At 44.5% G+C, this 12,627-nt stretch overlaps 1 protein-coding gene across 1 annotated transcript in view; it reads right to left on the bottom strand.

Moving 5' to 3' along the window:
* Positions 1-3,633: 3,633 nt before the first annotated feature.
* phf21b (PHD finger protein 21B) overlaps positions 3,634-12,627 on the bottom strand; it is a 26,977-nt gene continuing 17,983 nt past the window's right edge. Inside the window, exons 3-13 of the mRNA XM_062517898.1 lie at positions 12,607-12,627; positions 12,056-12,243; positions 9,808-9,942; positions 8,892-8,943; positions 8,485-8,561; positions 7,929-7,983; positions 7,252-7,274; positions 5,890-6,048; positions 4,843-4,909; positions 4,562-4,665; positions 3,634-3,918 (exon numbers count right to left, since the gene is read on the bottom strand). The exon at positions 12,607-12,627 is cut by the window's right edge and continues 106 nt beyond it. Coding sequence (XP_062373882.1) covers positions 3,634-3,918; positions 4,562-4,665; positions 4,843-4,909; positions 5,890-6,048; positions 7,252-7,274; positions 7,929-7,983; positions 8,485-8,561; positions 8,892-8,943; positions 9,808-9,942; positions 12,056-12,243; positions 12,607-12,627 — 1,166 coding nt within the window. The remainder of the gene's footprint in view (positions 3,919-4,561; positions 4,666-4,842; positions 4,910-5,889; positions 6,049-7,251; positions 7,275-7,928; positions 7,984-8,484; positions 8,562-8,891; positions 8,944-9,807; positions 9,943-12,055; positions 12,244-12,606) is intronic.

The raw sequence follows: 12,627 nt of genomic DNA, 5'->3' as shown, positions 1-12,627 counted from the left end.
AAGTGAGACTACTCTTTACCATTTACCAACTTCCATCAATCAACTTTTAATGCATCATGAAGAAGAAAAAACTACATTGGCATATGTAAGACAAACACTTCCCTATACATACTATCCACTGGACAGTCCCCTTGTTTTTATGACAATGAAAAAGAAAACACTACTTCAACAGTCCCAAAGACATTTTCAATCTAAAACTTGGCGTGTTTTCTTTTCTTCTCTTCTCTCTGTCTTCGTTCTTGGTTTTCCTCATTTTAAAAGGACATATCAAATGTTGCAAGCTAAGTCAGAATGCATAATTGGCAAACAATAAAAATGCTTATTTTTTTGTCATCATTATTTTTTGTATCCCTTCTCACTCTCTTTGTTCATTGATAAAAGAATATAAAAGGTTTTTTTTTCTTCTCTTCTCTGTTCAACTTAGTGTTGCGTGTATTAAAATAGATCTGTATAAGCACTGCACAGTTTCTCCCGGAGAAGATTCTGGGAAATGCGGGGACCATGACAGAGGTTGGAATGAACCTCCTAATAGGGTAAATGATGAGTTATGGGCCAATCCTCCCCCCCGCCACCCCCTCCATTTTCAATCTATCTTTTCTTCTATCTGTCAGTACTTGGTCCGATCTGCTGCACAGGGCTTCATAGTGGCATATAACCATTTTTTTTTTTTTTAAAAGAGTCTGCTTGCCATCAGTGCTGTTGATCAGCCGGCTCTTTGATCACCCATCCAAAGCCAACTGCCCCTGTGCCCTGACCGAACCCCCTCAGGGCAGGGGGGGATAAAGAAGCCTCTCTGTGAATACAGAGCTGGGACTGGAATGATATGTATGGAGGAATGGCGTACATTCTGGTATCGGCTTTTGTCAGCCTGCGGCCGCTTATTTGTCAGTATGTCGGTATCTCCGTGGTGTCGTGGTGCGGGTAATGTGTCAAAGAGGTCAAAAGGGAAGTACAGGAAAGAGAACACAAGGCCAAAATAATGATATGCATTTAAAAAAAAAAAAAAAAAGATATGCAACAATAATAATAAATTAAATTAATATTTTAAAAGCTCGGATCAAAAAATGTCCCCTGTTGGAATTGCGTTTTTGATCGTTTGAAACACTGTCATCACGAAAGGCAGGAATTGTATGGTATGACGTGAATGTTTCAAAGCCCTTAAATGATTTAAGAAATGTTATGAGATTTTCGTTTGGGTTGTCAGTGACTTTAAAGCAAAAACATTTGCTTTTGAGGAGCTTGATATCTATGTTGTCACGGAGACAAGTGAAGTTGATACAGGCCACTGGCCTGGGGCTACAAACAGTGTCTCATTTACGCTCTCGTCTCTTTGCAATTTCACGGTAGGTGATGACAAAATCAAAGGACAAAGTTGTTTTCCAAGGCCAGATACACTGACCCTTTTTCTTTTTGGAGAACAAAGACTTGACAAATGGATATTTCATTAGTCTTGCTCTCCGTATTGCATTTTTTTCCCAGAAATACTATGAGTAAATCTCAGTGCTGTTTCTAACATCAGTGCATGTCTATATGCAGGGTTAAGAGCTAAAACAATAATAAAAAAAAAAATGTAGTTTGCGTTCATCTTGACATGGAAACTGTTTGGTCTTGAGTATGGTTAGTTAATGAATATGAATTGATTTTTATATATAGATATATATAGATATAATTCCTTAATTATAGGAATTGTACTTTGAGAACATTGTTGATATCAATGGCTATAAACATCTATGTGTTTATGGTTATGTAGTTGTGTATGTGCACGCCTTATTGTTTATGTAGACAAAGCCAGGGGGGAGATATTTTTTGACGAAGTGTCTGCTGACGTAGTCTGTCCTAAGGTTTATGCAAGAAGGGACTTTGCTCTAGTTGGATTTGGTGTTGCTGCCAGTGGGTCATACTGTGTTAAACCCTGTATCTCGAGGGCATAGCCGGAAGACTGACCAAGCAAGTTGACACACAAAACTATCCCACCCACAACTAAAAACTCTAGTTAACCAGTGTTTTGTTTTTGTTTGCTTTTTTGTAAAGAAAAGAATGTGATAAGAAAGAAACCCTGGATTTTTCTACTCTCTTTTTGATCTTGAGGCAGTGTTCATTTGTATTGACTAGCAGATTTTTTTAAAAATAAATACAAAAGTTTTTAAAAGAAAAATGCCACTTTTGATACAAGCAAGTTTCGCTTCCAGAAAAACGCTGAATTGTTAGAAAGTCATACAAGAAAAATAAAGAATTGAATCGAACAGCATTAAAGTGGTACAGTAACAAAAAAAAAAAAAAAAACAGGTACACATATAATACACATACCAAAACCAAAAGGCTGAATCGTAGGAGTTTTCCAGTACAAAAAAGTAAGGTTTTTGGCATATTTTCCGTACTGGTGAAGAGATAAGAGGGGAAAAGGTTCAGGGAGTGAAAGATCACTAACACACAGGTAAAACTATGGCCCTTCAAAAAAGGAAAGAAAACAATAAACAAGTTATTTGAACGGGAAAATTGGAAAAGAAAGCTCAGATTGAGTATGTGAAGTTCAGTAACAACACAGAAAAAACAAAGGACCTGCATGGACGGTACAACATTATGTACATTATGATCCCCTCCGAAACTTCAACTCCTCTCCTTTATCAACAGGCAGCTTCATGAAAATACTAAATTCTCCACTAGAAATGCTAAATTCTGTAGTCATCTTAAATACTTTGTTCTTTGTTCTTTTTGACTATATTAATACTGAAAAAAGTTATTCTCTGTTTTTCTTCTCTCCGATCTCTCTTTTTTTTCTTTTTTTAGTTTTTGTTTTTGTTTTTTGTTTTTCTGTTGTTGTTGTTGTTGTTTGAAGGCTCATATGCATCGTACGTACATACACAATGGAAACATCACCCCCGCCCAACCCCTATCCCACCCAGTCCCCCTTCACCTGAATTCATATGGCAAATATTGTTCATAGGAGAATGAGAACAAATATCTATGCCGATATATCAATGTACAGCTCTTCCCCATCTCATATGTCTGTGGTTTATTCATAACTAACACTACTCTAATTTCTCTCCCACTAGAAGTAGAACAATTAGTCATTTTTCCTGTCTTTTTTTTTTTTTAAGTAACAACGAAAAGAAATCTCTGGCCGCTGGGAAATACTTATTTGATGTATCCATGGCGGCACTGTGATCTGCTTTTTAAAGTCGATAAATACATTAAGGCCAAGAACGATAATAAATTAACAGTTTTCTTTTAAAAAAAAAAACAATAAGTAAAAAAAAAAAATCTCTTAAGCACTGTAGGTGTTGGAGTTAAAAAATACTTGTTATGAATCGAGTGAAGGATATATTTGTTCTTTTTTGTGAGTTTTAGATTTATAATCGTAAGACATAACAGTTCCTTCGGAGAAAAAAAAAATCCACGCAAGGTAAATATCGCATATGTCCTTCTTGTGACTGTGTTTCCATGGTTTCTTAAAACCTCTCTTTGTGAGCGTGTGTGTATGAGTCAGGGCATGTGTCAATATGTCTGTGTGAGTATGTGTGTGTGTGTGTGTGTGTGTGTGTATGCATGTGAATTTAAAAAGAAACACTTCGCTCTTTTCCTCTCTCTGCGTGTTGTTTTATAGCATGTGATCTCAAGTGACCTGCTGTGTGGTCAGTTGTTGCCTTGGGGCTGAGGCAGACTCTTCTGCAGGAGCGTGCTGGAGCCCATAGGGGGAGCTGTGGCGGCAGAAGGCGAGTTAGCCCCGCCGCTGCTGGTGGGCTTGATCCAGGGCAGGGACAGGAGCGAGGCGCCGGCGGTGGTGGTGGTGGTGGCCGTCATGGTGACCTGGATGACCTGGTCCCGCTGGATGAGGCGGATGAGGGCCTTGAGTCGCTCCAGAGAGGCCTGGGTCTCTCGCTGCTGATCCAGCAGCCTGTCCTTCAGGTCAATGCATTTCTAAAGGGCAGGGAGGGAGGGGATGTAAGTGATTGACCTCAGGTCAGTATGGATAGTATGGACAGTATGGACACCGACAGATACTCAGGAATTGGATTCATGCATGGAGGGCTCTTTAGCCAGCTCATATACTGTATTTCCGGAGGGGCACCAAGTGTGTAGTTGCTATTGTTTTAGTGTACTTGTTTACAGTACATGGAGTTTGCAATTAGTGTAATTGTTTACAAGGATTTATAAGTGTCAACGTTGAATTAAGGGTTGCCTTGTAAGGGCATAAACAAGATGATTAGTGTCCGAGTGAACATACAAGTAGCAGAATATAAAAGAAGATGCCATCACAGCTTACGCTCCACTGGAAATATTTAAAGGTGCATTAAACCGAATGCTTTTGAATGGTTATTCATAGTAGTACAGAAGGTATAGTTGTCCAGAAGTTAATAGTTTGTTAATGTGGATTACTAACACCCTGTAATTCTGGTGAACAAACAGAACGGACATCTTTTGCATCATGATCTGACCACTTTAACTAGAGACACATCGAAGACCAAAAGCAGAGCTCAATGAGGAGAGTCTGCTGGGATTGTTTTGGACGTGCCGGAGAGGACAGCTGATGGCAGAGACCGAACGGCTGGAGTGGACTTACTGTGAGGGAGCTGCTGAGCCTGTTGTCCTGCTCTTCCAGGTGAGCGCACTCCTTCTTCAGCTCACAGTTCCTCCGCAGCAGTTTCCTCTTCTCATCCTCTTTCACTGCACAGACAGAGAGAGAGAGAGAGAGAGAGAGAGAGAGAGAGATGGATAGATAAATAGATAGAAGGATAAATAGATAGAGAGAGGGGGATAGATAGATGGGGGTTAGTTTCCAAATAAATCAAAATTTTGCGAAAACTGGAGATAAAAGATGATTTATTTAGTTCTGTGGCTTACTTGTTTTGTGTGTAACGTATGACTGGACAAAGTTGTGTGGCCAAGCCATATTCTCTTTGTTCAGTACCTGCGGGAACAATAAGAAGAGAGAGTGATGATTCACTATTTCAGAAATCATAAGTACATCAAGAGTTTTTTTTTTTTGTGTGTGTCAGCTGTTAAATCCTGAGGGCTGATGGATTGATGTTTAGTTCTAATTCAACTAAGAAATCAAAGTTCAAATCAAATCAAGCAACATGTAACATCTTTTCATCTCAAGACAGATAAAAAAAAGACACTGACAGAAAGTTCAATCGATTTTTCACAATTCCTCCATTAAAGGAGCGTCTTCTGCTCCATGCTGTCCTCACTTCAAAGATGGCCGATCAATGGCTTTTCAACCATCTCACTTATTCATTCCTCATTTCAAATCAGATACACACTATAGAGCCTCACTCTCTAATCACGCATTCCCATTGAAAAAACAGTTATTTTTGTGGTCTGATGTGTCAAAGTTTATATGTTATTTCTGAATCGACAAAGGACTGTAAACAAGAGAGACGTAAATAATTCAAACGTCTCGTATTTAGAACGTCAGCCTACAACACGAGCTTTCGCTGATCACAAACACCCAGAAGCACATTGAAGGTCCTGTTTTCTTAAAATCAATCTAGTTAAAAATCTAGTGCGCATCAGCCTGAGGCAAACTAGTGATATGAGACAGTTTGTCATAATTCATCTATAGTCATCATTCTAGTTCTCGTTCTAGTTCTCGTTGTTCTAGTTCTTTTTGGTCTAGTTCTCATTCTAGTTCTCGTTGATCTAGTTCTTCTTGGTCTAGTTCTCGTTCTAGTTCTCATTGTTCTAGTTCTTCTTGGTCTAGTTCTTGCTCTAGTTCTCGTTGTTTTAGTTCTTCTTGGTCTAGTTCTCGTTCTAGTTCTCGTTCTAGTTCTTCTTGGTGTAGTTCTCGTTCTAGTTCTCATTGTTCTAGTTCTTCTTGGTCTAGTTCTCGTTCTAGTTCTCGTTGTTCAAGTTCCTCTTGGTCTAGTTCTAGTTCCAGTTGTGTACCTTCTTCTGGCACTTGGGGCACATCCATACACCCTTGGGCGGCGTTTTGAGAGGCGGATGGAGGCAGTCGGGGTGGAAGGCGCGGGGGCAGGTGTGGCACTGCTGCAGCTCGCCATCTTCCTTACACACGGCGCAGTGGTCGTCATGCTCCAGCTCCTCCTAACACACACACACACACACACACACACACACAGGAGTGTTAGGAGGCAGTGAAATAGTCGCAGTGCTGCAAGTCTGGCCATGAAACATTTTCACTATTTGCATGCAGCTAAGCGCATCTTTTCATACACAACATTTGTTTTTGTTTACTCGATGCCTCGACAGTAAGCGAGGACAACAAAGGAATTAGCTGCTTTCATCTTGATGGTGACCCATTTTTTCCCCTCATTTCTGCAGACCCAATATTGTCAGACTCACAATACTCAGAGACTAAAATATTCAGTTGGATTCTACCTCTAGACTTATGGATGTGCTCGCTCACATTGCCTTGGGGTAAAAAAGCGCATTCAGATTTCCACAGATTGGGGACGTTAAAAATGATTGGATGGACTCCATCTCCCCGAAAGATAGACGGATGATAGATAGATGGATGGAGGAGTAATGATGGTGTTCAAGTCTATTCACTTCACTCTTTCTTTCTTTCTGTCTCAGGTCTTCCTTCCCAAAGGTAGTTGGGGGGGGGGGGGGGGGCAGTGTGTGGGGTTCCTATCTCTCTCATTAAATAGTTCCCAGCTCGAGCAGGGCGACAAAAACCCACAAGCCAATAACCGCATCAGACACTGGTCAGCGTGCCACGCAATAGCCCGCCATTCCATGGTAGATAACTGCAAACGTGAGCTCTGGGGTCACGGGCAGCCAGCAACCAGGCGAGTAAAGCTTGATGCCCATAATGAGAATTCAAGGTGCCATCATGCCAAAGGGCTCAGATTGTTCCGGAAAGCTACGCGCCGTTGGTAAGGGGGGGGGGGGGGGGTTAGGGGGGGGGAGTCTTGCGGCATGTAAAACCAATCTTCCTGCTTCACTACGATTGACTAGAGCTCACAGACGACGGTGATCAATTTTACTGCAAAGGTGATTATCCGCCATTTATTCCGCTTTAATGGACTCCCTGCTAACGATGTGGACGTGCGGGCGGTGAATATAGCGGGACGGGGACCAAGGACAGTCCTGACCAATGGCTCTCCTGTGAGGCCACTACACACTGGCAATCGTCCACTCGCTGACATATAAACCACCTGTTTCAGGCCGCACTGGGGTTAATTGCTCCTTCATAGACATGAGGACTGCACACACACGCGTGCACACACACACACACTCTTACACACACACACACACACTGTGAGAGTTGTACGTTGTACATACCTTCCAGCACAAGTCCTCTGGGTCTTTGCGTGCAGACAAGAAGCAGAAACAATGTTAGTAGCTGACAGTGAGTACACACACAGTTAACAAGGGTCCGTGGTGTGAGCATGAGTGTGTTCATGCAGTCTGGTTGCAAATGTGTTTGTGAGATAAACGTTTGTGTTGTTGGAAAGGTTAAAGACAACAAAGCCATGCAATTGCAATCACTCCATACAAGCCCAAGAGCGTTACAATAGCGTTATCAATGCAATTATAAGCACCTACTTCCCCATTGTATTGAAGCCCTAACACAGCACTTCAATTTCGTGAAGGACTACCCCAGTGTAGAATAATGAACTGATAACATAGCACAAAGCAGTGTCCAATCTTCTACATTTATGGAGGTGGATTGCTTTTGTTCGTCTAAGAGTGGAGTTAAACAGTTATACTGTTATGTGCTAAGTGCGTCAGCCCTGGCATCAGAGAACGCAGAGAATGCGAATATTTTATCCTAATCTTTTGTTTGTTGTGTGTGTAAGAGGGAGGGAGAGAGAGAGAGAGATAGAGTGTGTGTGTGTGTGTGTGTGTGTGTGTGTGTGTGTGTGTGTGTGTAGTATTGCCATAATGCTGCCCCCTGTATAATTGCATGGGCTGTGACCCAGCGGTGTGTTGGTGATGGCATGCGGAATGTGTTTTACCTCTTGCTGATAGGAAGAGTGGATTGCTCAGGTAATTGGATGCGAGACGCTTGCGCTGGAAAGCAGAAAAAAAAACAACAAGAAAGGCAAAGAGAGGCGTTAACTCCTTCAGTCAGGACACGCACCAAGAAAAACAAACACCACCCCCTCCCACCGGCTACTACACCCGCCGCCAAACGCACAGCATCCATCATCAGACGTAGCGCCTGATAGCATGGCACGAGCCGGAAGGTTGATATGAGAGTTAACATGATGTTCCTGCACAGAGCGCCAGCTCTGCCCTTGGCCGACTTTGGAGGTGTGGGGGGGGGAAAACAGACAGTCTTCGAGATAAGCTGTTCCAAATGTGCTTAGACGGGCCAGAAATCCTCGTTTTGTGTGTGGCTGTGTCTGGACCGATCCTCTGTGTGTGTGTGTGTGTGTGTGTGTGTGTGTGTGTGTGTGTGTGTGTCTGGTCGAGTCCTGTGTGTGTGTGTGTGTGTGTGTGTGCGCGCGCGTGTGCATGTGTGTCTGGTAGGGTCCTCTGCGTGTGTGTGTGTGTGTGCGTGCCGCTCACCTCTGGCTCGAACAGGCCACTGTAGGCTGGGTTGGCTGTGCTTCTTCTCTTCCGCTCCTGCCTCTTGATCTGGAGCTCTGTCACAGGAAAGGGAACAGAGAGGAACCACATGAGGATCTACCTGCCTGAGGCACCTGCTGTGTGTGTGTGTGTGTGTGTGTGTGTGTGTGTGTTTCATATTTTTCTCCCCTCTCTTGTAGTTTTCACAAGCTAGGGGGTTACTTGGTGGTCATGAGCTGATTTATTCTGTTTTGTCATCAGGGAGGAGAATTCAAATGAAACATGCAACAGTTTCCTGCTGGCTAAGCAAAAATGCACAGAGCTGATTCATTTCCATGGCGTAATCCTTTGGTGTGTGTGTGTGTGTGTGTGTGTGTGTGTGGCGTGGAGATTAGAGCTGGACTCACCCTCCAAGTGCTCGGTGGTGACCAGGCCAAGTGCAACCATGAAGGCAATTTTCTGGAGGTGGGAGGAAGAAGAAGAGCAGTCAGACAGGAGTGTACGAACCACGGCAAGAGAGAAGAGCTGGAGTGTGTGTGTGTTTGTTTGTTTTTTTGTGTGTGTGTGCGTGTGTGTGTGTGTGTGTGTGTGTGTGTGTGTGTGTGTGTGTGTGTGTGTGTTTGTTTGTTTGTGGGTGTGTGTGTGTGTGTGTGTGTTTGTTTGTGGGTGTGTGGGTGTGTGCGTGTGTATGTGTGTGTGCGTGTGTGTGAGAGAGAGAGAGAGAGAGAGAGACAGAGAATGTCTGTCGGTATGTGTGTGTGAGAGAGAGACAGACAGAGAGAGAGAGAAAGAGAATGAGACAGAAAGAGACAGACGGAGGAAGAGAATAAAAGGATGCTGGGAAGGCATGCACCACCTGAGCCTTAGCTGTCTCCCCCCCCCCCCCCCCCCCCCCCTCTGCTCTAATGTGATGTGGCGGCCGCTCCCTTCTGTGCCCGTTTTCACAACTTTAACTCCGCACATCACGGCCCAGGAGCAATACACTCCTCCGCTGAAACCTCTCCGCCTCACTTGTGTGTGTCTAGTTCAATCTGTCTGCTCATAAATACTGCACTTTACTTGTAAAATATGAAAGAGTGACCAGTATTGCAACAGAAAAGTTTGGAGAAGTACAAACAGTCCACGTCACTTTGAAAGGACGTCGTGCACATTCCACACATCTGGAGTAGGGCCTTCGACGCAAGCTAGCAGCGCATTTGTGTTCTGTGCTATTGTACGCTAGTTTTTTTTTTATTAGCATTAATTAGCCACCCATTCTCCCCTGCCTCTACGCTAGAGTGCCCTCCGGCAACCAGGAAGAGTTGACTGTGAGGGCAAATTTACCTCAGGGTCCACTTCCTCCTTCTTCTTGGCTGGTGAGGCGGGGGCGGAACTGCACTCGGACTGTGATTGGCTGTCGGTCTGAGGTGCTGGCAAATCCTGCGAGCCGCTGGGGAGCTGAGGCTGGATGATGATCACCTGAGAGAAGATCAGAGGCAAAGCACGTCGTTATATTTCATTCCTCTTAATCCCACCACCATAAAATAACACTATCTCAGTCCATAACTCATCAGATACAGCACTGAAATATATATATATATTAATATGAACACAGTGAAAAAGTGTTTCATCAACGGACACTTTACTGCACCATAAAAGATTCAGTGAGGCTCAATGCTAAGCTAAGAGTCTTTGCGGGCGGTTATTATAGGACAAGTTACAATATGAATGTAGTATTATGACAAGGTTAACTAAGATTAAAATGAGGGTCTTAATAAATGGCTTCCTTGTCGATATATTTCATATTGCACGTTGATCTTGCTGGCTCCGGGCCTTGACCCAGGAGGTGTGTTTGCCTGAGCGTGTGTGTGTGCGTGTCCGTGTCCGTGTGCATGTGTGTGTGTGTGTGTGTGTGTGTGTGGAAGCAAATGGGAACCAAAGGTGACAGCGGTAAAGAGTGGGGCATCTCTTTTTAATGACACCCTAATGAGGCTCACAAATCTTCCTCCCGTACCCCTCAACCACCCCCGCGTTTTTCATAGTGCCCCCAGATGGATCGCTCTGGCTCGACTTACACCAGGAGGTCAGGCCACGGCACCATGACCAGGCCAGATGAGACCGCGAACGCAAAACAAAAAAACGTGATTGGGGCGGTTTAACCTTGGCCAGCGTCTCTGTCACCTGATGAGAGTCGTGTGTGTGTGTGTGTGTGGGGGGGGGTTTGAGTCGTCTAGCTGTGGGATTATGAAAAGCACTTATCCGCCTGGTGACATTGAGCTGGTCAGGTGCCCGCGTCTGAGAATGTCACCGCAGGAATCTTGGAGCGACGTACTGTGTGTGCTCATATTTGGGAATCTTGTGTAATGGTGTGTCATAGCAACGTAATTATCATGGGTGTGTGTGAAATGTGTGGACTGCGAATGACCAAGTGAGAAATGACTGAGTGTGTTTATGACGGTGTAAATATGTAAACAGATAAGGACTGAAGCCAGTGACTAAGACTAAGTCTGTGTAATGGACATAACTGCAGATGGGTAACATGGAATATATTTTTGTGTGTTTTAAAGGTGCTCTAAGCGATGTTACACGATTTCTAAGGTAAAACATGTTTTGTCCCATACAGCAAAAATCGCCTGACACTCTGCTAGCTCCCTGTCCCCTGAATACACTGTAGAAAAACACGGTGTCTGTGGACAGCCCAGGCTCCAAAAAACGGCAACAAAAAACAGCCTGGTGCAGCTTGGACCATGAAACATAAACCTTTCCAGCCATTCACTAACGAGATAAGCGTTCAGGAGAGTTTCAGTTACATGGGACGGAGAGGGAGGGAGGGGGAGGGAGAGCTAGGTCTCTGTTTTGTTTGAACGTCAACAGAAGTTACCCGACATCGCTTAGAGCTCCTTTAAATGTCTTATGTGGGATAAAAAGCAGTATATAAAGTGTTATATTAAGTATATGCTGGTGATAACTCTTTGTACTTATTCATTTGACTGATGACATACAGTAGATACATCAATTATTACAAGGGCTTCAGAGCAACTCGGGGTTAAGTGCCATTTTCTGGCTACTGCGTATGTGTGTGTGTGTGTGTGTGTGTGTGTGTGTGTGTATGTAGGTGAGTAGAATGTGTGTATGTGTAGATGTAGATGTATAAATGTGTAGGGTTCATACACATTTCCACCAGAGAATTTCCATGACTTTTCCATGATTTTTTCACAAATTTCCATGACCATATACACTGTAATTCTCAAAACCTCACATCAACTAGTGCTACATTAATAATAGATGTGACGCGTGAGATAACGGGATGGTTACCTAAAAGGAATGCTCTCAAAACGTAAAAGTTTGCCAATCGGTTGTGACACAAGTGTGAGACATGACCTGCCCAAATGAGAGATGTTTCTGAGTTGAATTGGGTGAGGCAAATTTCCATGACTTTTCCAAAACTTTTGGGGTGTTTTTTGTTTTCCAAAACCTTTCCAGGCCTGGAAATTAGCATTTTCAAATTCCATAACTTTTCCAGGTTTTTTAAAAACGTATGAACTCTGAGTTGAGTAAACTGTCTGTGTTTGCACGCGCTCCTTGTCCTCACCTTGTTGTCAGTGCTGAACAGCAGCGGCTGGACCTTCACCGCTTCGCTGACTGCCGCCACCCCGTTGCCCGCGGCTGCGGTTGGCGTGGAGATGATGGCGTAGGCCACGCCCGGGCTGGAGCTGGAGCTGGCGCTCCCCGTGGACACCACGGCCCCGGGAGGCGTAATGGGCGTAGCGGGCATTTGCACTGGCACAGCAGGGGTGGCGACGATGACGGCGGTGGCGGCGGCGTTGGTCTGTGGCGGCGGAGGTGAGCGATCACCCAGCAGCTGCTGCTGCTGCTGCGGGCCGTTGGGCTGCTGATGCTGATGCTGATGCTGATGCTGCTGCTGATGCTGCTGCTGCTGATGATGCTGCTGTGGCTGCTGTTGCTGTGGCTGCAGCGGGCGCTCGGGGCTGAAGGTGCAGTTGGCAGTGGGCAGCGCGGGGGGACCCTGGCTGCGAGGGCTGAGTGGGATCACCAACATGCTGCCAACGCCGGCGCTGCTGCTGTTACTGCTGCTGTGGCTGTTGTTGATGCTGCTGCTGTGGCTGCTGCTGTGGCTGCTGCTGTGGCTGCTGCGCATCAGGC

The sequence above is a fragment of the Sardina pilchardus genome, chromosome 17, assembly GCF_963854185.1.
Source record: "Sardina pilchardus chromosome 17, fSarPil1.1, whole genome shotgun sequence".
Taxonomy (NCBI): Eukaryota; Metazoa; Chordata; class Actinopteri; order Clupeiformes; family Clupeidae; genus Sardina; species Sardina pilchardus.
This window is presented reverse-complemented; position numbering and strand designations above follow the sequence as displayed.